This window comes from Populus alba, chromosome 11, assembly GCF_005239225.2.
Source record: "Populus alba chromosome 11, ASM523922v2, whole genome shotgun sequence".
NCBI lineage: Eukaryota > Viridiplantae > Streptophyta > Magnoliopsida > Malpighiales > Salicaceae > Populus > Populus alba.
In genome coordinates this window covers 7,812,431-7,839,672 of record NC_133294.1, presented here as the reverse complement: position 1 = coordinate 7,839,672, position 27,242 = coordinate 7,812,431, and the positions used below count along the sequence as shown (strand labels likewise).

The following is a 27,242-nucleotide window of genomic DNA, read 5'->3' as shown; positions in this document are numbered from 1 at the left end:
TGTATATCTCTTTAATTATTTTCCTTGGTATCCAAATAGCTTTAAGAGATGTAATATTGATTTTTGATTATTAAGATTACTGGAAAGAAATCATTCAATAATAATAAAAATGAATTAAGGTTTATGTGTGATCACAACTTTAAAAAATTATATATTTTTTTTGTTCTCATTTGTTAGGTTTAATTAGCTGCGCCAAATAAGCTTCTTCTTCTTTTTAGTATTAAGGTATTTCCATTCCACAATTTATAAATTAGTTGTTAAGAGTTACTTTGAGATTCTACAATAAAAAATATCCCATTTATAAATATGCTACTTTGATAATACACATAGAAACACAAATAAAATATATCCTGAAAAGATTCTTACAGATATTTGAGATACGTGAGGTTGACCATTTCAGACGGGAGCTTGCCTTGAAAATTGAGCGTTTTGAGAGATCTGTTATGGAAAAAAACATCATGAGTGCATAAACAAATGTTTAGATGATTGAAAAATAAACTAAGAAATTTACTTGTGCTAATTTACATCCAATTCCAGAACACAACTTTAAGATTAGAGATATTTTCAGATAATTAATTTAAACATAGGAGCAATGTATCCAATCTATTTAAAAATGGGTTAACAACAAGTATAATACAACAAAACATTTTAACAACAAGTATTCAAATAAATATAGAAGACAAAAAAAAAAATCTTACAATGACGTGATATGACAATAACTATCATTATTGAGGTTGAGGGTGCAATTGCATACGGAGGTGCTATTGGCTTCTGAATCTTGGCTGCAAGCACCGCCCAACTCAAAGGGTTGCCCACCCTGTGTCAGTCTTTTGTCAATTTGTTTTAACGCCGTCACTAGTTTAAGGATCATGCATCCACGGAAAATGTTATCAGGCTATCAAAAATGTAAAAGGTATGGCCATATTGTGTGTATTTACACAGGCTATCAAATGATATACGAGAGACAATAATTAGCTTTCCTTCTTGTTAATGTATCGGCCATGTGATAACATTTGTAGAATTGAAAAAAATTACAATAATCATGAAATAACAAAAATCATCCAGAAGTGAAAAACAAAACTCCTTATTATACCCAAGATCCGCGTAGTTACTATACATTAAAAAAACAATACTTAGGGAATTTTAAAAAATTAGAGGACAAAATACTAAAAAGGAAACTCAAAAAAATAAAAACTAATTTGAATTAAATAATAATATTAATATTATTCATATATTGAAAAATCATGCCCCATTTTCTTATATTCTTTTTATCTAAGTCTTTTTTTTTAGTTCTTGATTTAAATATCTCTTAAAAATAATAATTAAGGGCATTTTTTTGGTATAAAAAAGGTTTTATTAATTAGTTATTCAAACTTCTTTTCATACTCTTTGTAGTTCCAAATACCTCGAGAATTATTGTAATTTGTAGAAAAAAGAAATCTGATACACATTAAATAATTTATGCATCTTTAATATCATCCCCACATGAGCTACTTCCCGTTGGATGCACAGTTGAGAGTGAATGTACGGATTTGGGGCCTTTTTTTTCTTCAGAATTTCCTTTTATGTTCTTTCCCCATTAGTTATTTTTCTGTAGCTGCAGTGTAAAGTGAAGAAATGATTCTCCAATAAAGTAATTAATGAACTATAAATTTATATTAATGAATTTCTTAGTCTTAAAGTATGAGGTTGTAGTTGTAAGCAAATCTGTGGATATGTGACTTAGCACACCAATGGAATGGAAAGTCGTGGATATTAATTAGCTCAGATTATTACAACACTCCATTATTGCAATAAAAACAAAGCTTACTCTCTTACCTTCGTCTGGATGTAACTGATATGGTATAGCTGAACTGAAAGCAGCAGAGCTGAAAAGAGTGATCACGACCACCATAACTCGGCAAAACTGAAGAAGTCCATGCGGAGGCTGAAGCGTCGTGAACATGTTGGGTGCAGGAGTAGGGAAGAAGATTGAATAAGTTTTCATTTTATGAGGAACGTACTTGATTTATAGCCACTTGATTTGATTCCTTTTCATTTCTATCTCTCCAAAGCGACAAGGGTTGATTACAAGTTACCAACTGGTAAGTATCGCAACAGGTAATTAATTATAAGTTGGACAAGTTTAAGCTGGTCATCTCTCCAGCCATTAATTTCTCCCCTTCTCTTTTCCTTCATCAGCCTAAATTATTGATAAAATTAACTACACGGTAATACTAATTCTTTGGCCGAGTCCAAACAGACTTATGGTATATATTTTATACAATATCTATACTTTCATAAATATTTCTATAAATATCTAGGATATATTTAAGATATTTATATTAAATATTTTATAATTATAAAATATTTATCTTAAAAAAGTTTATATAAACAAATATCTCTAGTGTTGTAACCCATTTTCGGGTTCCCACAAAAATAAATAAAATAAATAGCCAAAAGAGGTTAGAAAAATAACGGAAGGCAGAAGCATTCAGAAAATGGTCAGAAAAAGCTGTCAAGGAGGTTAAAAATACAAAGATGGATTTTTGACAATATATTCTTGAATGATAAGAGCCCTGGTGGATAAGAAACTTTGATTTTTGAGGAGAAAGTCCAAATTTGGAGGTTTATGGACTTAATTGGATTTTTATTTGAATTTATAGAGGATTTGATTGCAAGAAAAATTGATTTTTAAGTCAATTTAGGCTTTAATTAGAAGAAATTAAAGTTCTGGGGCCAAAATATATTTTTTAGGATTTTATTGGGTCAAATCAGGGGCTTAATTGCATATATATTAAAGTTTAATGGTCAATTAGGGACTTAATTGAGTAAATCTGAAACCAGGGACCAATTTGGAAAAGGCGCGAAGATAGAGGGGGCTGTATTGGATTGATCCGGGGTCAAATTGAAGAAATTAAAAACTGGAGGACTAATTTAAAAAAAATAAAAAAAAAACATGTTACTGTTCACTTTCTTCCTCAAAAAGCTGCTTGAGTGGCTGTTTTCCAGACGCATTTTCCGGCTGGTGTGGCCTCCAAATCCGACCAAACTTGCACCAAAATGTCCACATGAAACCCCTTTATCCTGTATAATAGTCTGGTCGGGTCGGAAAGGTTGGAAACGGCTCCCTTGAGTGGCTCAAAGTGGCCACCTCGGGCAGTTCACAGCCTTGAGCTGCCAAATTTGGCAGCTCGAGGTGCACACTTTGAGCCAACGGTTGAGATGCTTCCCAACTGAATCAAGGGCTGCAATTTTTTCCCAATGTAGATAAGATTGCCCTCTTCCACAGCCTATAAATAGAGTCGGATTTAATGATCTGGGGGATGAGAAATTCGGGGATGAGAAATTCGGGTCCAAAGTCAGCCAAAAACCAGCATTTTCACCCAATTGCTGCAGATTTTTCTTCTTCTTTCTTCCTCTGCAACAGGAAACCAACGCCGTCTTCCTCCAACTCCACCGCTGCAACCACCGGCTGAACCACCTCATCACAGCAGCCACAACCCCTTCGGCCAAGTGAGCCCCTCTTCCTTTCTTCCTCCTTCCTCTTCCTTTCCTCCTTTCCTTCTTCTTCCTCCTTACCTACTGTTCACTGCCTGAACAGTAGGCGTGAAATATAATTCACGTCCTACTATTCACGCAGGACGTGAATTATATATATGTGTGTGTGTGTGTGTGTGTTATAATTTTATATATATAAAAAATATTTGCATATTATATGTATAAAAATAAGAAAAAAAATATTTTGAAAAATATTGTTGATTTTCTTGCATTTTTTTCAAATGGCTTAATAATGGTTTGTATTTCTACACCGTAGAGATATAAATTCATTATTAAAATACCCGGTTTTGTCAAAACATCAAAGATTTTCAAAAATAAAAAATGTTTTTACTTTCAAAATTTTTTTTTCCAAAAGTCTTTAAAAATATTATTGATTTTTCCTGCATATTTTTATTAAGGTGGATTAATGTTGGTTAGTATTTTTTATACCATAAGGATACAAACCCGGTATTAAAATACCCGATTTTCGTCAAAACATAAAAATAATATTTTTTCAAAAAATTGTTTTTTGTTTTAAAATACGGCCTAGTCTCTCCAATATATATATATATATATATATATAAATATTATAACATCATATTTTCACACAACAAAGAAAATTTTTCAAAACAATATATGTATTAGCATGCATTTTGGCTTTAATAACTAGTTTATTCAAGCCATGAGAACTAGGCCAATATTTCAAAAATTCTAAAAAATCTTTTTGTTTTCTTTTAGTATTTGGGATTACGAATTTATACGTAAAACGTATTCCTAAATATTATTAATAAAGTTTTGGTATAGACGTTAGAACGGTTAGGATTTTACCCGATAAGATAAAAGACCTTCTTACCGAGAAGGATTTTTCTTGAACCATAGACAGACCAACGACTCGAAGTACAATAACACCTTAGTTTTTATCAGACAATAAAACAATGCAGCTTACCTTAGGTAGGGCGTATTTGGGGTGCTAATACCTTCCCTTTACGCAACCAGTCCCCGTACCCGATCTCTGAGACCAGTTAGGGTTCCTAGTGACCAAAATACTAGGTGGCGACTCCAAAGAACCAAATCAAAACAAAAAAAAAATCGCCAGTCGAACCCGCAATTGGATTATTTTTTTAGGGTGCGACATCTAGGAGCATAAAGAAAGAGGCTAAAAGGTTAAAGCCAATCTCTCTGACAATATAATTCTTATAAAACTTAAATAGGGTTTAAGGAATATTGAAGTCTAGAGAACACAAAGGTTTTATTACTTTTGATATTGTTAGATAATAATATAAATCATTTCTTGAAATCTCATCTAAAAATTTAAGCTATTGAATTGAGATGATTCGTTGACATAGTATCAGAGCTTTGATGACTAAGTCGTTACGAGTTTGAATCTCACTATTTTTATTTGTTTGATAAAAATTAAGTACAATATAGTGTTGATCTGTGCAAGTTTCAAGTTTAGAGAATTTTCACTTGAAAAAATATATTAAAAAATAATATAAATTATATCTTGAAACTTTATTTAAAAACTTAAGTTAAGATTATTATTTATTTAAAAACTTTATTTATAAGTGCTTCATCATCAAATGTTCACTGATTGCAAGTAGAATTTTCTGCCAAGAGAGAATGATGTAGGCAGGGACCAATCTCTTTTCCACCTGGTGGTAAAGGACAACATGCTATTTGTAGTTTATGATGGACTCAAATGCATGCATTTATATAGTTAGATGGTGCATAATTGACAATTTAACCGTCATTGATCTGATCTCAAGATATATTACTGTGAAAACAAAGTAATACAGTGCTTGGGCAATTAATTAATTAAGTAGGTAGCTACGTTGTTCTTACCTTCTCCTGGATGTAGGTGATCAGAAGCAAGCAAAGTAACGAGACACTTATCATCATCATTGTAGCAAGTGTGTGGCGTTGCGGCAATCATCTACCCTCAAAGAAAATGTAAACGGTTTGTTCTTGGCAAACATCGTAAGACAAGGAAATTTTGTCTCTTATCAGTAAAATATGAACTGGGAGTCGCCACCTAGTATTCTGGTTACTAGGAACCCCTAACTAGTCTTAAAGATTAGGTATAAGGTAGGCTGCATTGTTTTAATGTTTGATAAAATCTAAGGTCTTGTTGTGTTTTCTAATTGTTGGTCTGTCTAAAGTTCAAGAAAAGTCCTTATCAAGGAGGTTCTTATCTTAATAGGGTAGAACCTAATTGTTCTAGCATCTAAAAAAAAGAATTTAATATCTGAAATACGTATTACGTGTAATGTCGTACCCCGAATACTGAAAGAAAAACAAAATAAAATTTTTATTGTTTCTGAAATTTTGGATATTGTTCTTTTGACTTTAATAAACTAGTTATTAAAGCCAAAATGCATGCTAAACATTGTTTTTTGATGTATGAAAAACACAATATGATTTTTTAGCTTAGAGACACTTGGCCGTATGCACAAAAGCATTTTTTTTTTCAAACATTTTTGTATTTTTTGGAAGTTTTGACGAAAATCGGGTATTTTAATACCGGATTTATATTTTTTCAATATAGAATACATCCGATATTAAGCAAAAAAATAGAAAAATACACGGAGAAATTATAAGTTTTCGACAAAAAAATTTTAGAATTCTTTTTTTTTAATTGGGCCAAACCCGGCCCAATTATTTTTATTTGGACTGGGCTGGGCCCAAAATCCGTGAGCCTAGTCCACATTAGCTGGTTACTATGCATGAGCACAATAACTAGCTTTGCCTTGCCTGCGTTGACGTGCACTATGCACGTCTTGCATGGCGAGGGAAGAAATAAAAGCAAAAGAAAAGGGGGTGGAGGGTTTACCTGGAGAAGCCTTAGTTGTCGGTGATGGCTAGCGGTGGCGGCGGTCTGTCTTCTTCCCTTCTTTGCGTTTTGCTCTGTTTCTCTCTTCTTCTCTTTTTTCTGTTCTTTCTCCCTTCGTTTTTTTCCCTTTTTCGGTTTGTCGACCCTCTCATTTTTTTCCTCCTATCTTCTCTATTCTCTCTGCCCCCCTGTTTTTATAAGCAAAAATAGGGGAGGGACGTGGCTGGGGTGGCCATTGTGCTGCCGTTCAAAAAATTGCCCGAGGAACACATCTCCTCCCCTTTCTCCAACATGTGGAAAGCTCTGAGCAAGTGGTGTCGCTGTCTTTTTGAAGAGAGAGATGGCGGTGATAGAGGAAGAAAAATCTTCTTCTTCCCCTGCTTCGTGCATCCAGGGGAAGAAGAAAACCTACAGTGCCATTCAAAATGGCACCATTTCAGCCTCTTTGTTTTTTTTGGTGAACAGTGTATTAAACAGCGCCGTTTTTTCCAAAACACATCATTTTATTTAAATGGGAATTGGCTCCAAAATGCACCAAATTCTAAAGCAAGCCTTCAATTTGCACGTTTTTTGCATTTTGGTCATTGGTTTTGGATTTCTTCAATTAAATTTCTAATTGGCCAACAAACTTCAATATTTATGCAATTAAGCCCTTGATTTGACCAAATTAACTCTCAAAAATTATAATTTGACCTCAGAACTTTAATTTCTTCCAATTAAAGCACAAATTAACTCCAAAATCAATTTTTCTTGCAATCAAAACCTTCATAAATTCAATTAAACCTTCAATAAAATTTAATTGAGTCCATAAACATCTGATTTTGGATTTTTCTTTCTTAAATTAAATTTTTTTTATTAACAGGGCTATTATCAGTCAATAAAATATTATCAAATTTTAATTTTTGTATTTTTAAACTTTCTCAACCAATTTTTAATCACTTTTTAAGCGTTTTGACATTCTTTTTCACTATCATATTTTTTTATAATATTTTTTTGATTCTTTTTTATTTTATTATTTGTTGTGTGGAATCCAAAAATAAATTACAACAACCATAACTTTGCAAAGCTGAAACATCGTTAACATCTTGTGCTGAAAATTGGCTGCAAAAGCTCGAATAAGTTTTTGTATTTGTCGAGAGACGGGCAGGGAAGGAGAGGTTAATTTGATTTATACTTGCCAAATCTTAAAACGTCACATCCAGGTGCCAGAGTACTTGTATCAATTTTAACTTCTTACAATAATTATAAAAAAAAATTATTTATTTTAAAGAGTTATTGGTTTTTTCCATAACATGTAAATAGTTTTTTTTAATTTATTAATCATGAATAATTTATTTAAAATCATATTGATATTTTATGTTAAAAAATTTATATTAAAAATTAAATTCCAACAAAATTTTTACTCTAAAAATAATTGGACTTCATTTTTAATATGGTTTAAAATGTACCTATATTATAAATAAAATTCCAACAATTCCTTACATGAATATAAATTCTAAAATTTATGGAGAGATATTAATTTGTAAACATAATGTTTTAAAATATTTAAATTTTTTTTTATGTAAATCAAGATAAGGTGTGAATCTTAACCTCGTATTTTCTTTGGTTCTCCTAGTTGCAGGTTGGAAGATGTTGAAATTTAAAAGATAAGGAGGTTGCCACAAATTTAATGACTACAAGCTATGATGTTGAATGATTCACATCACCAGGGCCGTCGGCTGCTAAAAGGAATTTTCATGGAAACCTCTCAGATATTTAAACCCGACTTGTCAGTTTATTCACTTGAAACTTGCTAAGAACGTACTGAAAACGAGAGAGATTCCAATCAGAAAAGAGAGAAGGAAAAGGATTTATCCTTGTATACATTGTCTCAGCCTCTCAGGTATTAATAAAAGAGACCCACATTGCTTGAAGTTCATTCCATACTGCTGTAAAAGTGCACGCTAAGAACTTCATCATCACTTGTCCTTACCTCCTGCTCTGATTGTTGACCGCTGGCTATAAAGAGCACTAAGAAAACGAAGGCTTTTTTTTTTACTTTCAATGCTGTAAAGTGCACTAAGAACTTCATCATCAATTGTTCACTAATTGCAAGTAAAATTTTCTGCCTTGTTTTTTTTTTTTCTTTTTCTTTTTGGAAGTACTGATTGACGTAGACATAGACCAATCTCTTTTCCACCTGGTCCTGAAGGACAACAAGCTATTTGAAGTTTATGATGGACTCAAATGCATGCATTTATATAGCTAGTTGGTGCCTAATAGACAGTTTCATACTTGTAACGAGATTATTTCTATGTTTTAAAAATATTTAAAAAACAATTTAATGTTTTTAATATTTTTTTAATTTTAAATTTAATTTTTGATATTTTAGATTGTTTTAATATGTTTATATTAAAAATAATTTTTTTATTATTATTTTAATATACTTTTAAATAAACAATACTTTATAAAATAACTGCCGGCTTTTATAAAACCACCCTCGGTTTTAATGCTCCTGGTAGCCAGCATTTGCTTTGAATATTGAGTTTTTTTTTCTAAAACCGTGAGCAAATTTATTTCTCGAATGAACACACTCGTTATATCACAAAAATAGTCTCGTTACACGTGTGCATGGATTATAAAAAATAATTATTAATAATTATAGTTGTCTACGTACTTACATGTTATAGGGGTGAGCAAAAAAATCAAAAAATCAATTAAACTAAAAAAATAACCAAAAAACTGATTAAACTGATTAAAATTTAAAAAAAAACCGACTGGTTTGGTTTTGGTATTTTAAGCCTGAAACCGAAAAACTCAAACCGAACTGAACCCAAACCAAGAAAAAACCTGAGTCAAACCGGAAAATAAACCGAGCCAAACCGAAAAAAAAACAAGCCAAACCGGAAAAAAACCGAGCCAAACTAAGTCAAAACCGAGTTAAATCAAAAAAATCGAGTCAAACCGGTGTGAATCGGTTTTTGTCCTAAAAAATTAAACCGAACCGAAACCGGTTGGTTTGAACCGGTTTAGGTTTTTTTTTAAAAAAAATTTGGTTTGGTTATTTTTTTATATATAAAAACCGAATCGAATAAAAAATGATCACCTGAATTGTGCATGTATTATAAAAAATAGTCTTATTATTTTTTAGATAATTAAAGATATAAAAAACTTTTATAGTTATTTAGATAATTTGAAACAACTCTAAGATCTATAGATAGATATTGATGTGATAAATCACCATTTTAGATATATAGTTTTTAATTTTAAATCTTTTAAAATAAAGTACTATTATATTTACTTGACTAATTAATAAATATAATATTTTAAAATATGTAAATCAAGAAGATAATAATAGTGGTAAGAATCTTCACCTGGTATTTGCTTTGGTTCCCAAGTTGCAGGTTGCAAGATGTTGAAATTTAAAAGATAAGGAGGCAGGCACATATAGAGGCATTCGAGCCACAATTTTAATGACTACAAGCTATGTTGAATGATTCACATCACTAGTGGTGGTTGCTAAGAGGCATGTTTGTTTCTGTGTTTTAAATATTTTATTAATTATTTTTAATGTTGTTAGATAATAATATAAATCATATCTTGAGATCTTTTCTAAAATTTCAAACTATTGGGTTGAGATGGTTCGTTGACATGATATCAGAGCTTTGATGACTAAGTGATCACAAGTTTGAATTTCACTATTCTTATTTATTTGATAAAAATTAAGCATAATATAGTATTGATTTGTGCTGATGACTAAGTAGTCATGAATTTGAATTTCACTATCCTTATTTATTTGATAAAAATTAAGTATAATATAGAGTTAATCTGTGCAAGTTTCAAGTTTAAAAATTTTTCACTTGAAAAAATATATTAAAAAATAATATCAATTATATTTTAAAATCTTATCTAAAAATTAAAGTTATTAGATTAAACTTTATTATCAATTATTCACTTATTGCAAGTAGAATTTTCTGCCTAGAGAGATTGATAGAGACAGGGACCAATCTCTTTTCCACCTGGTGGTAAAGGATAACAAGCTATTTGTAGTTTATGATAGACTCAAATGCATGCATTTATATAGTTAGTTGGTGCATAATTGACAGTTTAACAGTCACTGACTGATCTCAATGTATATATTGAAATATTATTAGATTTACCTGATGAATTAGTAAATGTAATATATTGAAATATTCAATTTTTTTAAAAAAATCAAGATAATAATTCTCGTATAAATCTTCAACTGGTATTTTCTTTGGTTCTCTTAATTGTAGGTTGCAAGATGTTGAATTTAAAAGATAAAGAGACAGGCACGTATCATGTTGAATGATTCACATTACCAGGGCCGTCGGCTGCTAAAAGCATTTTCATGGAAAATCTCTCAGATATTTAAACATGCTAAGAACATACTGAAAACGAGAGAGATTCCATGTAGAATTTTCTGCCTTTTTTTTTTTTTTTTTTTTGCAAATACTAATTGATGTAGACATAGACCAATCTCTTTTCCACCTTGTGCTAAAGGACAACAAGCTATTATTTGAAGTTTATGATAGACTCAATTATGTAGCTAGTTGGTGCATAACTGACAGTTTAACACTTGTAGCAGGTTTATTTTTATGTTTTAAAAATGTTTTTAGAGGTAAAATGAATTTTTTTTTATTGTTCTTTTGTTTTAATGATAGTATGTTTAAAAATAATTTTTTAAGAAAAAAATATTTTAATATATTTTAAATAAAAAAAATACTATGAAATAAAGCCGCCATCAGTTTTAATACTTCTGTTAGTCATCATTTGCTTTGAATATTGAGTTTTTTTTTTTTTTATTTCTCAAACGAACACTAAAATAGTTTCATGACCTGTGTGGGTTGTGCATGTATTATAAAAAATAATCTCGTTATTTTTCAGAAAATACGTTGTGAATGTTAATTTTTTTTCAAATGAACAAACTCTCGATAAAGTGTAATCTTTTATATTACTTATCCACCAATGGTCTGTTCTATTTTATTTTTCCAAACTTTTTGGTAAAGTGTAATTTTTTTCAATTTCAATATTAATGTCGCACCAGAAATTACGATGAAGTTTAGAATGTAAAAATGGATAAGAAATCACCATTTGTGGAGAAGATGAGTTTACAGTGTGGGTTAAATGCCCCCAAGCTTTATACACAGGTCTATATTTATAATTCAAAAATCTCATACAAAAACAAGCTGATTCCTTCTTTAAATTTAAATTTTATTAAAAATATTCATAATATCCATCCCCATAAAAAATTAAAATATTATAGGTTTGTTATTGTTTTTCTTTTTTTTAATATCCTAAGTGTCGTTATAATTTGTGCTTCTTCTGCCACCATTCACAATCTCAAGATTCTAAACAATAATGTTAAAAAAAATAAAATCATAACCCATTTAACAGAATGAAAACCACGAAAAGTATTTATTGGCCATTTAACAAAACAGCAACCACCAACCCAGAAAAGTGTAATGTATTAAAATATAATTGCTTTCAAAAGGTACAAGTAATCTTTCCTTCTTTTTACTTTTGATATATCTAATTGTTCAAGCAGCAAAACGAAAGGGCGTAGAATTTTCCGCAAAGACTTTTCACAACTTCAATGCATTCTTGGAAGTTGCAATGTGAACTCAAGTAATCTCATGGATGCATGGATCAATCAATATTGATGCTAGTTTTTCTCTCTGTAATATAGACATAGGTAGAAAGAACTTGCTGCTTTTAAATGCTGATAGGTTGATTGATGCAGACATGACTTTTTTTTTTTGTTTTCATTTATGTACTTCTAGATGTTTTTGAGAAGTATGCACATGAAAATCTACTATTATGAAATAAAATTATATTTGAGATGAAGTTTTTTAAGAATGCTGAACATGACTTTGACTGAGCATCCGCAATAAATAATCGCACCCTTATACCTCAAGTATATAATTTTTATATTTAAAAGCAGGAAAAAGGAAGGGCATAGAATTTTCCGCAAAGACTTTTCACAACTTCAATGCATTCTTGGAAGTTGCAATGTGAACTCAAGTAATCTCATGGATGCATGGATCAATCAATATCGCGGGTCCATTCAAGTTTCCTGTATTCCATGCTAGTCTTTCTCTTTCTGTAATAAATGTTAGGATACTGGCATGCAAACCCGACAAGATAAAAGGCAAAGAATAGGATAAAATGAGAAATTAGACACACAAGAATTTACGTGGTTCACCCAATTGGCTACGTCCACGGGCAAATATAGAAGGATTTTACTAAGTAATGTGAGAATTACAACCTCTCTCTACTAATAGGAGAACAACTGAAATCTCTCTATTAATAGGAGAAAACACCTCACTTACTCTCTCACAAATACCTCACAATTTTATGGGATTACTTTCCCTCTCTCACTCTTCTCTTCCTCTCTTGTTTCTCTCTTGTGGTGTGTTTACAATGCTTGGATGCATTGCCTATTTATAGGTAAACATCCATGCAAATACAAGGGGCAAGGCAAGTGGCACAAGTTTGGTGCCTACAATTTGTGACCAAGGAAGGATGGCTTTACCACCATTGTTGACTCCCACCATTGTTGACTTAGGTGGCTGGTTTCACATTCTCCCACTTAAAGACTTTGATGATTTAATCAAGTCTTCACACATGATCATCTGTGATTCTTCTATCCTTTCAATACTTGCCATCTTCATGCTGCTTACGTTTCTGCTAGGCCACAAGAGGATCTGCACCATATATACTTATCAGTGTTGACTGGTTTGGTTAAAGCATATGCTGGGTTTTCCTTTGTGTGAACCTTCTAAAAATCCACACTTTCATCTTCCACCACTTCACGAACAAAGTGATACTGAACATCTATATGTTTTGTTCTTGAATGAAACGCTAGATTCCTTGCAATATGCAAGGCACTCTGACTATCACAATACAAAAGAATCTTCTCTTGTTTATGCCCGAGCTCCTCCATAAGTTTCTTCAGCCATATTGCTTCTTTACAAGCCTGTGTAGCTGCCATATACTCAGCTTCTGTTGTGGATAAAGCTACAACAGTCTGAAGTTTAGAGACCCAGCTCACAGCTCCTCCTGTAATTATGAACACATCGTCTGTAGTGGATTTTCTTTTCTCAAGGTCACCAGCAAAATCTAAGTCAACATAACCTCTGATAGTAAATTCTGATCCTCCATAACATAATGCGGCATCTGAGGTACCCTTGATGTATCTCAAGATCCTCTTAATAGTATTCCAATGCTCTCTACCAGGATTTGCCATGTATCGACTCGCTGCTCCCACTGCTTGTGCAATGTCTGGTCTTGTACATATCATGGCAAACATTAAACTTCCCACTGCTGATGCATACGGTACTCGAGTCATCTCCATCCTCTCTGCTTCATTGCTAGGAGACATACTTGAGGATAATTTGAAGTTAACAGGAAGTGGGGTGGAAATTGGCTTACAATCTTGCATGTTGAAGCGTCGCAAGATCTTCTTTAAATAATTCTTCTGAGAAAGCCAAATCTTCCTCTTACTTCTGTCTCAGTGAATTTGCATCCCTAGAATCTTGTTTGCTGGTCCCAAGTCCTTCATATCAAACTCCCTAGCCAACTGTGCCTTCAATTCTTGGACTCGATCTTTGTTGGGGCCTATTACCAACATGTCATCCACGTACAACAACAGAATGATGAAAACATCATTTTCTTCAAACCTCTTGTAATACGTACAATGGTCTGAACTGAGTCTGTTGTACCCAAGGCTAATTATGAAGGAATCAAATCTCTTGTACCAACACCTCGGCGCCTGTTTGAGACCGTATAGAGATTTGTTCAACCTGCAAACCAAGTTCTCTTTGCCTGTTTCAGCAAAACCCTCTGGTTGGAACATATAAATTTCTTCTTCAAGTTCTCCATGAAGAAATGCAGTTTTCACATCTAACTGCTCTAAGTGAAGATCAAATATAGCACACATCGCCAAGACTACTCTGATTGTAGTAAGTCGTACCACCGGAGAAAATATCTCATTAAAGTCTATTCCTTCTTTCTGAGCATATCATTTCACCACCAATCTTGCACGATACCGCTCCACTTGATCATTGCCATCACGTTTTATCTTGTAAACCCATTTGTTGCCAATGGCCTTTCTTCCTTATGGTAGCGGAACAAGATCCCAAGTGTTATTCTTGTGCAGAGCTTTAATCTCCTCTTGCATTGCTGTCATCCACATAGATACATCTGTGCTTTTGATAGCCTCATGGAAAGTTGATGGCTCTCCATCCTCTGTTAGAAGACGGTATGCAATGTTGCTCTCAGTAACATATTCTGAGTGCCAAACTGGTGGTCTTCTTTCACGAGTTGACCATCGAACTTCAAGAGTTTCAGACTCTATTTGTTCTTGTTCTTCATGCTCTGGTACAGCTTCAGAAGAAGTACGATTCTGAGTATTTTCCATCTGGACTTTTGTAGTCTCCTTTAAAATGCTATTATTTTCTTCCATTTGCATTTTATCTTCTGCAAATATGACATCTCTGCTGATGACTACCTTGTGGGCAGTGGGATCCCACAAGCGATACCCCTTCACTCCATCAGCATATCCCAAGAATACACATTTTCTGGATTTTGAATCCAGCTTGCTGACCTCTTGAGTATTGTACATTACGTACACAGGACTTCCAAATATATGCAATCGAGAATAATCAGCTGGCTTTCCAGTCCACATCTCCATTGGTGTCTTCAACTCAATTGCAGTTGACGGAGATCGATTTATCACATAACAGGAGGTATTGACTGCTTCTGCCCGGAATGACTTTTCTAGACCTGCAGCCTTCAACATTGCTCTTGTTCTTTCCAATAGAGTTCTGTTCATCCGCTCTGCCACTCCATTTTGCTGTGGAGTGTATGCCGTTGTGAACTGCCTTTTGATACCTTCATGTTGACAGAAGTTATCAAATTCATCACTGGTATATTCTCCTCCATTGTCAGTCGTCAAACACTTGATCTTCTTTTCAGATTCAAGTTCTACCCGCGCTTTAAAGGTTTTAAAAACTGCGAACACATCTGCCTTTCTTCTAATCGGATACACCCAACATCTCCTGGAGAAGTCATCTATGAATGATACAAAGTATCTTGCTCCTCCCAAGGATACAACCGGTGCTTGCCAAACATCAAAGTGAATCAGGTCTAAGATGCATTTGCTCTTAGTTGTTGACGTGCCAAACTTCAACCTGTGTTTTTTGCTTGTAACACAGTGCTCACAAAAAGGTAAAGTAACCTTTGTAAGCCCAGGGAGTAACTTCTGATCAGAGAGAACCTTTAAACCTTTCTCTGACATGTGGCCTAGTTTTTGATGCCACATCATCGTTTTCTCTTCTGCAGGACTGGCTGATGCGACTGACGCTTCTACCCCATGATGTGTTTCTCCCATTAATACAAACATGTTTGCAACTGTCTTTCTTGCCTTTAAAACCACCAGTGCTCCTTTGATAATTTTCATGATTCCATTGTCTGTTCGAATCTTACAGCCAAGACTATCAAATTGTCCTACGGACAAAAGATTCTTCTTTAAGTCTTTCACATGTCACACTCCTGAAATAGTACGAATTAAGCCATCATACATCTTCAATTTGATGGTGTCAATGCCAGCAATCTCTAAAGCATGATTATCACCCATGAACACTTTGCCTTCAGAGATAGGTTCGTATGTATGGAACCAATCCCGATTAGGAGTCATATGCCATGTTGCTCCTGAATCCATTAGCCAGACCTCAGTGAGCTCTTCTCTATCTGTAGAGATTGTTGCTGCTTCACTATATAAAACCTCTCCATCTTCTGAGGTGCTTGCAACACATCCTTGAGGTTTTGATGACTCTGCAGTATTCTCTATACCCTTTTTAAACCAACAATCCTTTTTGAAGTGCCCTTTTCTGCCACAGTTGTAGCATTTCACAGTCTTCTTACTTCTTGATTTGGACCTCCCCTGCCTTTGACTCCCACTGGAGCCACGCTCCGTTGATCTTCCTCTTGACACCAATAATGCCTCTGCTTGGTTTGAACTGTTTCTGTCTCCTTTGTTTTTGCGCCTATTTTCTTCTTCCAAGATAGCGGTTGCAACATCATCGAAGACTAAATAGTCTGAGAGGATATTATTGGTCAGGTTGATAATAAGCTGATCATACGAATCAGGAAGACTTTGAAGTAGAAGCTCTGCACGTTCATTTTCCTCTATTTATTGACCCAACGTAGTGAGTTGTGAAAATAGAGTTCTTATTATGTTGATGTGGTCAGTCACTGACGTGGTTTCTGCCATTCGAAGGGTATAAAGTCTCCGCTTTAAGAAAATCTTATAGTGCAAAGACTTGGACTCGTATAGCTTTGTTAGAGTCTCCCATATCTCCTTAGCTGTTTTCTTCTTCGCCACACTTGATAATACTTCATCAGCTAATGCTAAATGTATGTTAGCAATAGCATTGCCATCCATCTCATTCCATTTTGCATTATCAGTGATCTCCGCGGGCCGATCCCCAATTGCTGCCAAGCAATTGTCTTTCCTCAAGATTGCCTTGATTCTCATTTTCCACAGTGAGAAATTGCTCCCTTTGAACCTCTCAATCTCGTACTTTGCTGCCATTGTATTCACCGAGATCTATTCAGCTATCACTGTTTCACAGATCTGTAACGTATATAGAAATAGTATCGTGTAAATAATACTTCACTAAGTTCCCAGGAAAGATTGGAGGGGTCACAAACGGTCCCGCTTAAAACCCAATCTCCTTAGACAGAACTTCCTAGACTGTATTTAATCACCGCACTGACTTTCTATATACGCCAACAGTAACGTAAGTGAACAGTACCGTATGGATGAATAGTGTCGTATATGTGAATAGTGCCGTAGACGTGAATAGTGACCATATACACGAATAACTTTTGTGTGTTAACAACACCAACCAAGAAGGCTCTGATGCCACTGTTAGGATACTGGCATGCAAACCCAACAAGATAAAAGGCAAAGAATAGGATAAAATGAGAAATTAGACACACAAGAATTTACGTGGTTCACCCAATTGGCTACGTCCACGGGCAAATATAGAAGGATTTTACTAAGTAATGTGGGAATTACAACCTCTCTCTACTAATAGGAGAACAACTGAAATCTCTCTATTAATAGGAGAAAACACCTCACTTACTCTCTCACAAATACCTCACAATTTTATGGGATTACTTTCCCTCTCTCACTCTTCTCTTCCTCTCTTGTTTCTCTCTTGTGGTGTGTTTACAATGCTTGGATGCATTGCCTATTTATAGGCAAACATCCATGCAAATACAAGGGGCAAGGCAAGTGGCACAAGTTTGGTGCCTACAATTTGTGACCAAGGAAGGATGGCTTTACCACCATTGTTGACTCCCACCATTGTTGACTTAGGTGGCTGGTTTCACAATAAAGACATAGGCAGAAAGAACATGCTGCTTTTACATGCTGATAGGTTGATTGATGCAGACATGACTTCTTTTTTCCACATTGGGTCCTGTTAATCTCATGGACTTGATCAAAAACGATTCATGGATCGATCAATCAATATAGATAGTACGTGAAGTGTTGATTAATTTTAGTAATTCCCATTCCTGTCTTTCTTCTTCTTCTTTTCTAAACATAGGTTCTTTAAATCTAGGTTAATTTGGTTCAAACCTGGTTATTAAACTTGGCTCATCTGGTAGGTCATTCTAGAACTTAGTTGATCTAATGGCTAGATCAATCTAGGTTTAATCTATTCATTTTCATGAAAACTAAAAAAAATACTCCAAGTCAAGTAACACGCAACAAAGAATTTAAGATAATTTATTTTAATTTTTTGACTCTTTTAATAGATAAATAGGAATGATTTTTCTTTGAAAAAAAAGTCATTTTGGCTCATGATTTGGTTTTCTCTGCAAAATCAATAAAGAACTGAAAAAATAGTTTTTATTTCTTTACAAAGAAAGTGAAGTAGATATGAAATTGCTTGCAAAATTGTGTGATGTTGCCGAGGTGTTTTGTTACTTGCAGATCTAATTAATTAAAATTTAATAATAAAAAGATGTTGGATATAATTAACCCAGTTGTGCCACTTACATTATATAAGCTCTTTGTATTTAGATTAAAGGATGTTTTTTTTACAAATCAATTCAGAAGAATTTTAGTCTTTCCTCTCTTTTGTATTCGTATTTATTTTATGTTAATTGAATTGTTTTAACAGCATGAATCCAAAAAACAAATCTCACCTTTTTTCACCTACTCACTCTACTGGGACTGACAAAAATAATCAATGAATAATTTATTTGCAAGATACTAACCCAGAAAGACTAGGAATTTTATTTTTTATGTTGTACCATTCTTCTACGATTATAAGTATCATGTGTTGTTTACCTTTGCCTCCTGGAGTCACTACCAGAAATTCGCTAAATACCAACGGACTCACTGACGGAATTTTTTCTGTCGGTATTTTTCGGTCGAAATCACCGACGGAACATTTTCGTTGGTAATTCGGTCGGTAATTACCGACCGAAAATTCAGAATTAATGAAAAAAGGGCAGGTAGATGGCGCCAAGGTTTTGGCGGGTGATTTTTCCAACGGAATCACCGACGGAATTAAAACCTGGGGCCCGTACGCGTGATGGGACCTGTTCACCATCAATAATACCGACGGAATCACCAACGAATTTGAAATGTCAGATCCGTACCGGTGACGTGACCGGTGCACCGTTAAAAATACCGACGGAATCACCGACGGATTTGAATAGCAGGTCCGTGCGGTGACGTGTCGATTGCCCGTCAGAATTACCGACGGTTTCGCCGACGTATTCACCGACGGAATAAAACCGTTGGTAAGGCCGTCGGTAAAAGTGAATATATGGCCACTCTGCCGACACTCTCCTCCCCCATTTCTCCTTCTTCTTCCTAATCCTAACCCTCTCCATCTGCAAATAACCAGCCCCCCCTCGCCCCAAAACAAAAATCTTCCTCATCTCAGCACAACAAGTTGTATTTCTTGAAGTTTTGTGGTCACAGCATCCGTGTTCTGATTTACCGACGGATTTTATCATTTATTGTAAGTAATTCTATCTTTTAAAATTTTAACATTTAAATGTCAATTTTATTGTTTTTTTTAGTATATGTATTTTTTTTAGTAGATGTACATGTTTTATTGTTATTTCTCAAACAAACTTGTAGTATATGAATGTATAATTTTATACTTGTTATGGTTTGTTTTAGATTTTGTAAGATTGTATTTGTTTGTAAATTGTTAAAACTTAATTTGTAGAATTACCGAATTACATGTTATGTTTTGAAATAATTAAGAGCTTGCTTAATGGATCCTTTTTATAGAGGTTCGATAGAAGTCATGGATGATCGTTCATGGATGTATCTAGATTCACCCCAAGGATTGCGGAGGATGGATTATTGTAACAGGGTTCAGGGTTTTATTAATTTCACAACATCTATTCCCAGAAATTTTACTGGAGGCGGTATTAGGTGTTCATGCAGGAAGTGTCAAAATAAAAAGTATCTGCATCCAGATGTTGTAATGATGCATCTTCTACACAAAGGGTTTGTGGAGGATTACGAGTGTTGGTATGCACATGGAGAGGTATTTGTTAGTAATAGGAGAATGGGAGAAACGGTGGTTGGGTCAACTTCTAGTGCTAGCAACGTGCATGAAGCGGCAAATGACAACACTAATCCTTACAGAAACATGGTTATGGATGCAATGAGAATGAATCAAGATAATGTCAATCAATGTCCAATCGTAGAAGAAGAACCTAATGCAGAGGCAGCTAGGTTTTTTGATTTGTTGAAAGATTCTGACGAACCATTATGGGATGGCTGCACGAACCACAGTAAATTATCGGCCATGGCACAGGTGTTCACCATCAAGTCAGATCACGGGTTGAGTGAGGCCGGGTATGACAAAATTATTGATTGGGCAAGAAGCATTTTACCTGAAGGGAACAAGCTCAAAGAGAACTTTTATGCTGCGAAGTCCATGATGAAACCCCTCGGTTTAGGATACCAGAAAATTGACATGTGCCCTAACTTCTGTATGTTATACTACCTTGAAAATGTTGAGATGACTGAGTGCATGACATGCGGGCATTCCCGTTACAAACCCAAAACTGGCAGGGGGAAGACTCTAGTGGCATATAAAAAACTTAGATATTTCCCGATCACACCTAGACTGCAGAGGTTATTTATGTCACCAAGGATTGCTGAGCACATGACATGGCACCAAACACACGATGCCGTTGATGGTGTGATGGTGCATCCTTCTGACGGCGAAGCGTGGAAACGCTTTAACAGTGTTCATCCTGACTTTTCTGCTGAATCAAGGAATGTTCGACTTGGGTTGTGTACAGACGGGTTCAACCCATTTGGGTCATTTGCTGCTCCCTATTCTTGTTGGCCGGTCATTCTCACAGTTTATAACTTGCCACCGGGAATGTGTATGAGGCCGGAGTTCATGTTTCTATCTACTGTCATACCCGGTCCAAGCAGCCCGGGGCGGAATATAGATGTTTGTCTTCGACCGTTGATAGATGAGCTGGCGCAGTTGTGGTCCTCCGGATCTATGACTTATGATATATCGAGGAAACAAAATTTCCTTATGAGGGCAGCTTTGATATAGACTATCAGTGATTTTCCAGCTTATGGAATGCTTTCTGGTTGGAGCACACATGGGAAACTCGCATGTCCATACTGCATGGAAAACAACAAGGCATTCACGCTAGCAAACGGAGGTAAAGCTTCTTTTTTTGACTGTCACCGTAGCTTTTTGCCACTTAATCACAGGTTCAGAAAGAACAGAAAAGATTTCTTTGTTGGTAGAGTTGAAAAAGATGTTGCATCCCCGCGTCTTTCTGGTGAAGAATTGCATCATGTTGTATCAGAGTACGGTGACATTGTGTTTGGCCTTCAATCAGGTAAGCAAAAGTTTCCTGATTTTGGTTTGACCCATAATTGGGTAAAGCGAAGTATCTTTTGGGAGCTTCCGTATTGGAAGACTAATCTTCTCCGCCATAACCTTGACGTCATGCACATCGAAAAGAACGTGTTTGAGAATATTTTCAACACCGTCATGGATGTGAAGGGGAAGACAAAGGACAACATGAAGGCTAGATTGGATATAGCTTTATATTGTAACCGTAAAAATATGGAGTTGGTTTATGACGAGTCACGGGTTGCAAAACCAAAGGCAAGCTTCGTGTTAGAGAAAAACGCACAACTGCTAGTCTACAAATGGCTTAAGAGTCTGCGTTTCCCGGATGGACATGCATCGAACATATCAAGGCTTGTTAACATAGAGGACTGCAGATTGTATGGAATGAAGAGTCATGACTGCCACGTGTTTATGCAAACACTCATCCCATTAGCTTTTCGTGATTTGTTGCCAAAGGGAATATGGGATGCACTAACAGAGATCAGTCATTTATTCAGAGATATATGCTCCAGCAAGATGAATGTTGAGCACACTGAGATGCTTCAAACGAATATCATCGAGACACTATGCAAACTTGAGATGATATTCCCTCCTTCATTTTTTGACTCAATGGAGCATCTCCTTATACATCTACCGTTCGAGGCAAAAGCTGGAGGACCGGTCCAGTATAGATGGATGTACCCATTCGAACGGTGAGATATTACAGTTGCAATGGAATTCATATCTTAAAGTATTTTCTATGTTTTTCTTATTTGAAAATACTTGAATTGTACTTCAATGCAGGTACTTGTTTAATCTAAAAAAAAAGGTTAAGAACAAGGCGCATGTTGAGGCTTCGATATCTGAGGCCTATATTGTTGAAGAGATATCAACATTTATCTCGTACTATTTCGAACCTCATCTGAGAACAAGAATCAATCGCGTTCCACGGCATGACGATGGTGGTGAAGTGCCTTCCAGTGGGAACTTGTCAATATTCTCCAATACTGGACGACCCACACCTAAAAATGCCGTAAGAGGAAGATATTTGTCGGAAATAGAATTCAAATAAGCACACAACTATGTTCTATTTAACTGTGATGAGCTGAGACCATTTATTCAGTAAGTCTATATATGTGTAATACTAATTAAACTTTGTCAGTAATATACTGTTAATTATATATTGTAATATCATACATTCATTATCACTTGCAGGCAACATCGATAATATTTGCTCTCCAATAACTCGCAGCTGACCGAATCCCAGATCTTTCAATTACAAGATGAACAATTTGCCACATGGTTCAGAACACATGTAAGCACTATCACAAACTCATTCTAACGTATGCATGTCATTACGAGATTCTCGTTCATTTACCGTGTATTGATGTACATTTAATTACATATATTTACAAGGTTTATCAAATGAGGAGTGCGCCCAAGTCATTGTCTTCACTAAGCCTTAGCCCTGAAAGAAAAGTTAAGTGCTACAACAGGTATTTTGTCAATGGATATGTTTTCCATACTGAAGAATACGGGCAAGGAAGAAAGACATACAACTACGGTGTTTGTGTTAAGGGATCCACAAGTAGCCAGTTAGAAGTTGACTACTATGGTAGATTAGAAGAGGTCGTCGAACTGCAATATCATAGCGAGCAGAATAAAGTGTTTTTATTCAAATGCTATTGGTATGACACGACGGACAGAGGAATCAGAGTTGATCCGCACCATGGTCTGGTCGAAATCAACTCAAAAGCTAGACTCCGCAACATAAACGATGTCTTTGTTTTCACAAAGCAATGTTAACAAGTTTATTACACATACACCCCTTCATTTAGAAAGGATCGATCAAGAGTTGATTGGTTGTTCGTTTTAAAAATGAAACCACGGGGTCGTGTCAAGGTTGTTCAGGATGAGAACGAAGACACAAGTGTGCGAGATGAAGTCTTTCAAGTTCGTGAGTTGGTTGAACCATATCGAGTTGCTCCTTCGATTGAATTGGAAGAAAATTCAAATTTTCGAGTTCTCGATGATAGTCTTGTTGATATTGACGGAGAGGAGTTGAATGTTGTTCTCAGCTCAAACGGACAAGCAAATGTCGATGAAGAAGATGATATCCATATTGAAGATTGCGATGAAGATGATGACAATTCAATTGATGAGGAAGAAGAAGAAAATTCCGACTAATTATGAAAATGAAGCCCTATGTAAAAACATTTGTCTCATGTAATTTAGATTATAGATGATGTATTTTGTAAAACAAAATATTTATTGTTTAAGCAATGTAGTTATTGTTTTATGTGATGGACAGTTTATCAGTTAAGTTTTTACAGGAAGGTAAACAGGCAATACAAAGACAACCTTTCCTGCATAATGCAAACTTACCGACGTCTATACCGAAGGATAACCAACCGTCGATATCTCACAAAGAGTTCGAAATTAATTACGCGAAATGCCACCAACATCGACGACATTACCGATGGATTCACCGACACATACACCGACGGATTCTAGTCCGTCGGTATCTCATAGAGAGTTCAAAAATAATTACAACAAAATGCCACCTTCACCGACGGGTATACCGACGTAATTAAATCCGTCGGCATCTCACAGAGAGTTTGAAAATATTTACAACAAAATACCACAATCATCAACGGGTATACCGACGGATTATATTCCGTCGGTATATCACAGAGAGTTCAAAAATATTTACAACAAAATACCATAATCACCGACGGATTCACCGACAGATTTTTCGACGCTAATACCGACGGAATATTTCCGTCGGTCACACATATTACCAACAGCAATACCGACAGACCGCGCGATTTCCAAAGTGTGTGAATTAATGCGCCTCTGAACTTGTCATATTACCGACGGAATCACCGACGGACGTAGAAAAATATGGAGGGTTTTTAAAAATTTGGTGCGAAATTCAAAAAATACCGATGGATTTTTGACCTGTTACCGACGGATATTAAGTCCGTCGGTGATTCCGTCGGTAAAACTGCCCTATAAGTTCCAGCCCCCGTCGCTTCGCCTCATTTTTTCTTCTTCTCCCCGCGCCGCTTCTCTTCTCTTCTCCCCGCGCCGCTGCACCTCAGATTTTTGAATCCTTCAAGAATTTCACCTTCAATCTCTAGCAAGATTTAGTGTTGTGAATCTTCCTCAAATTAAAAGGTATGTGTTTTTTTTCAATTTATTTTATTTACTTTTAATTTATTTTTAGTTGTTTTTATTTTTGTTATTTTGTTGTTTTGGTGTTTTTTTTGGTAATGTAGATAAAGTTTTGAATTTGTCACATTATTAAGGTATGTATATTTCGTTCCTTTTATTGATGTAGGTTTTTTTTTTGAATTTTTTGAATATTTTTTATTGTTTTGTTGTCATAATTATAATGATTAATTTGTTGAATTATAATTGTTAATGTTGAATTATAATGATTAATTTCTTGAAGTATAATTTGTTGAATTTATTGAATTAATTTTTTGTCATATTTTTTATTGTTTTGAATATAATTATTGATTAATTTGTTGAATTATAATTGTTAATGTTGAATTATAATGATTAATTTGTTGAATTATAATTTGTTGAATTTATTTTTTGTCATATTTTTTATTGTTTTGAATATAATTATTGATTAATTTGTGAATTGTAATTGTTAACGTTGAATTTATCTTAAGATTAATAGTTGAATATGTTGGAATAATTAGTATAGATTGGTTCAATTGGTTGTGGCTATTGTTAATATTTTCAGGTTTGTGGATTTGGGTAGTATCCAGTATAGGGGAGGTGCTGCCGATTTTTTTTTAACTTTTGAATTTTATTATACAATTATTTATATAAAATTGTTTAGATGCGCAAAATGAAAACCAGAGCTGGTCGTTCACGTCCAGTCGAATCAAGTTCGTCTAGCAGCGATGATGATGTTTTCTTAGGTGCCTCTCAAGAAGAGGCACCTACACCACCTGCGCCGTCAACCGATGCTGCCTCTTCCAGCGATGTTTCACATCGCAGAAGCGGCGTGCCTTCGCAGCGGAATCAATTTACCCGCAAGTACGAGGCACAGTGGAAAGACGATCTTTCAATGTAAGTTTGTTAAGGTTTTAGTTTTTTTTATATAAAAAAAAAACAAATTTAAAAACATAATTTATGAAGTAATCACTATTTCATTAATTTCATTTCTTTTCAGGTTCACAAACATTGAGGCCGCCTGAGTAATATCATCGGTGTTTAAAGCGTCGATGGAGATTCCATTGTTTCAATGGAGTCAGATATCCAGGCATCCTGAATGGATGCCTCAAATCAATGCATGGTTTCGTAGATTTGAGGTTCGTGTTAATATATAATTTTCAGTTTATTTCTAATAAATTCTAGTTATAATTGTAAATAAATTATTAACATTTTAAAAAATTATTTTTTTATACACAGCATCGATTCTGCTGGGACGATGAACATGACACTGTTGTGAGGAGGGTGTGGGAAAATCACGCGGCAATTAGGTAACATCGAAAACAATACGACTTTTTTTTTACATAATTATTTATGTTTCGAAATGTAATTTTTTCGTGCGTGAATTCGGTTGCGTGATTTTTGGTATGACACCCAAAAAAAAGCAAAAAAAACAGCGAGGGATAAGGGGTTCCAAGACTGGAACGATGTTGCAGTTTGGAGGGATTTCAAACCAATATACATCCCGGAAGATATATGGTCGCACTATCTTCAGCACGTGACGTCTAAGCGGTTCACTCGACGCTCACAGTCCGGTGCTGGCAACCGGAATCGGCCAATTCATGGCTCGGTGACAACGCACACCGGCGGCTCCGTTCTGTTTGCTGCACATGCGAAATGGATGGTAAGATTAATTTAAATGAAATATATCGTTCAATTAATTTGTTGTTAATACATTTTTTTCATTATAGGCTACGTCTCTTGGACGTGAGCCGAGCCCTATGGAGCTGTTTGTGGAGACGCACGTGCGGAGTCATGACCGCCAAAAGGGGACGCAACAGTTCGTTGACAACCGTGCTCAACATTTTGTGGTATGTTTGTTCAACTATTTTATTTTGTAAGTTATTATTATGTTTATTGAATTGAATATGATGATTTTTTTTTTCAAGAGACCTATAATAATCGGTTGAGGGAGAGATACGGGGACGATCCTTCGACCCATCCGGAATTCGATCCGGATTTGTGGATGGAGGCTGGATCGTCAGGTGGACCCGATAAAAATCAGGTTTACGGGCTCTCCAACACTACCGCCGCCAACTTGCGGTCGATCGGTACTGCTTCAACCGCTGGGAGCTCCCAGTCTGTATCGAGCTCCCAATCTAAGGAGTTTGTGGCCTTGCAGCAAAGGTGCGACCACCTATCAGAGGCGTACACACAACTCAAAGAAGAGCAAAGATTGGCGAACGAACAACACAGAGCAGAGTCTGAACAACAAAGAGCGGCCTATGAAGAGCTTCGTCAAATGGTCATGAACATGACACAAGGTGGAACATGTGCGCCTAATCCTTTTTGGCCGCCTAACCCCCAGTCTCCTCCTCCTCCACCTTTATATTAATTTTTAATAAACATTATTTACATTTTAAATTTTGTTTAATGTTTTTTTGAAACACATTCATTTTGTAATGAATATTATTTCACTTTGAGTTTTTGTTGTTAATATAAATTTTATTTGCATAATTGGTTTGTATTACCATTAATTTATATTATTTTTTCTAAATAATTAAAAAACAATTACACAGGGATTTACCGACGGAATAACTCCGTCGGCATTAGACAGTGTCTGCCACCATCACCCACCATCACCGACATAATCCGTCGGTATAAATTTATCGATAAATTTACAGACGGAAATATTCGGTCGGTATAAAATATCACCGACACTTTTGCCGACGGAGTTAGTCCGTCGGTATTTACATAACACCGACGGAATATTTTCCGTCGGTATATTCCAAGCGGGAAACTTTTTT

The 27,242-nt window shown here is 35.0% G+C and overlaps 1 protein-coding gene across 1 annotated transcript; it reads right to left on the bottom strand.

Annotated features, from left to right (window-relative positions):
* Positions 1–3,361: 3,361 nt before the first annotated feature.
* On the bottom strand, positions 3,362–13,730 carry LOC140956071 (secreted RxLR effector protein 161-like). Its single transcript, XM_073412240.1, has 2 exons — positions 13,238–13,730; positions 3,362–3,561 (listed from the first exon to the last, which is right to left on the bottom strand). The coding sequence occupies exons 1-2, from the start codon at positions 13,728–13,730 to the stop codon at positions 3,362–3,364; spliced, it is 693 nt and encodes a 230-aa protein (XP_073268341.1).
* Between the last annotated feature and the right edge of the window lie 13,512 nt (positions 13,731–27,242).

Bases quoted from the DNA above. Each gene is read 5' to 3' on its own strand.
- LOC140956071 (XM_073412240.1), bottom strand. From the start codon at position 13,730: ATGTCTCCTAGCAATGAAGCAGAGAGGATGGAGATGACTCGAGTACCG. The intron at 3,562-13,237 runs GTGCCTTGCATA...AGTGAACAGTAG, and splicing joins TTTGTATTGTGATAGTCAGA to GTAAGGAGGAAGAAGAAGGA.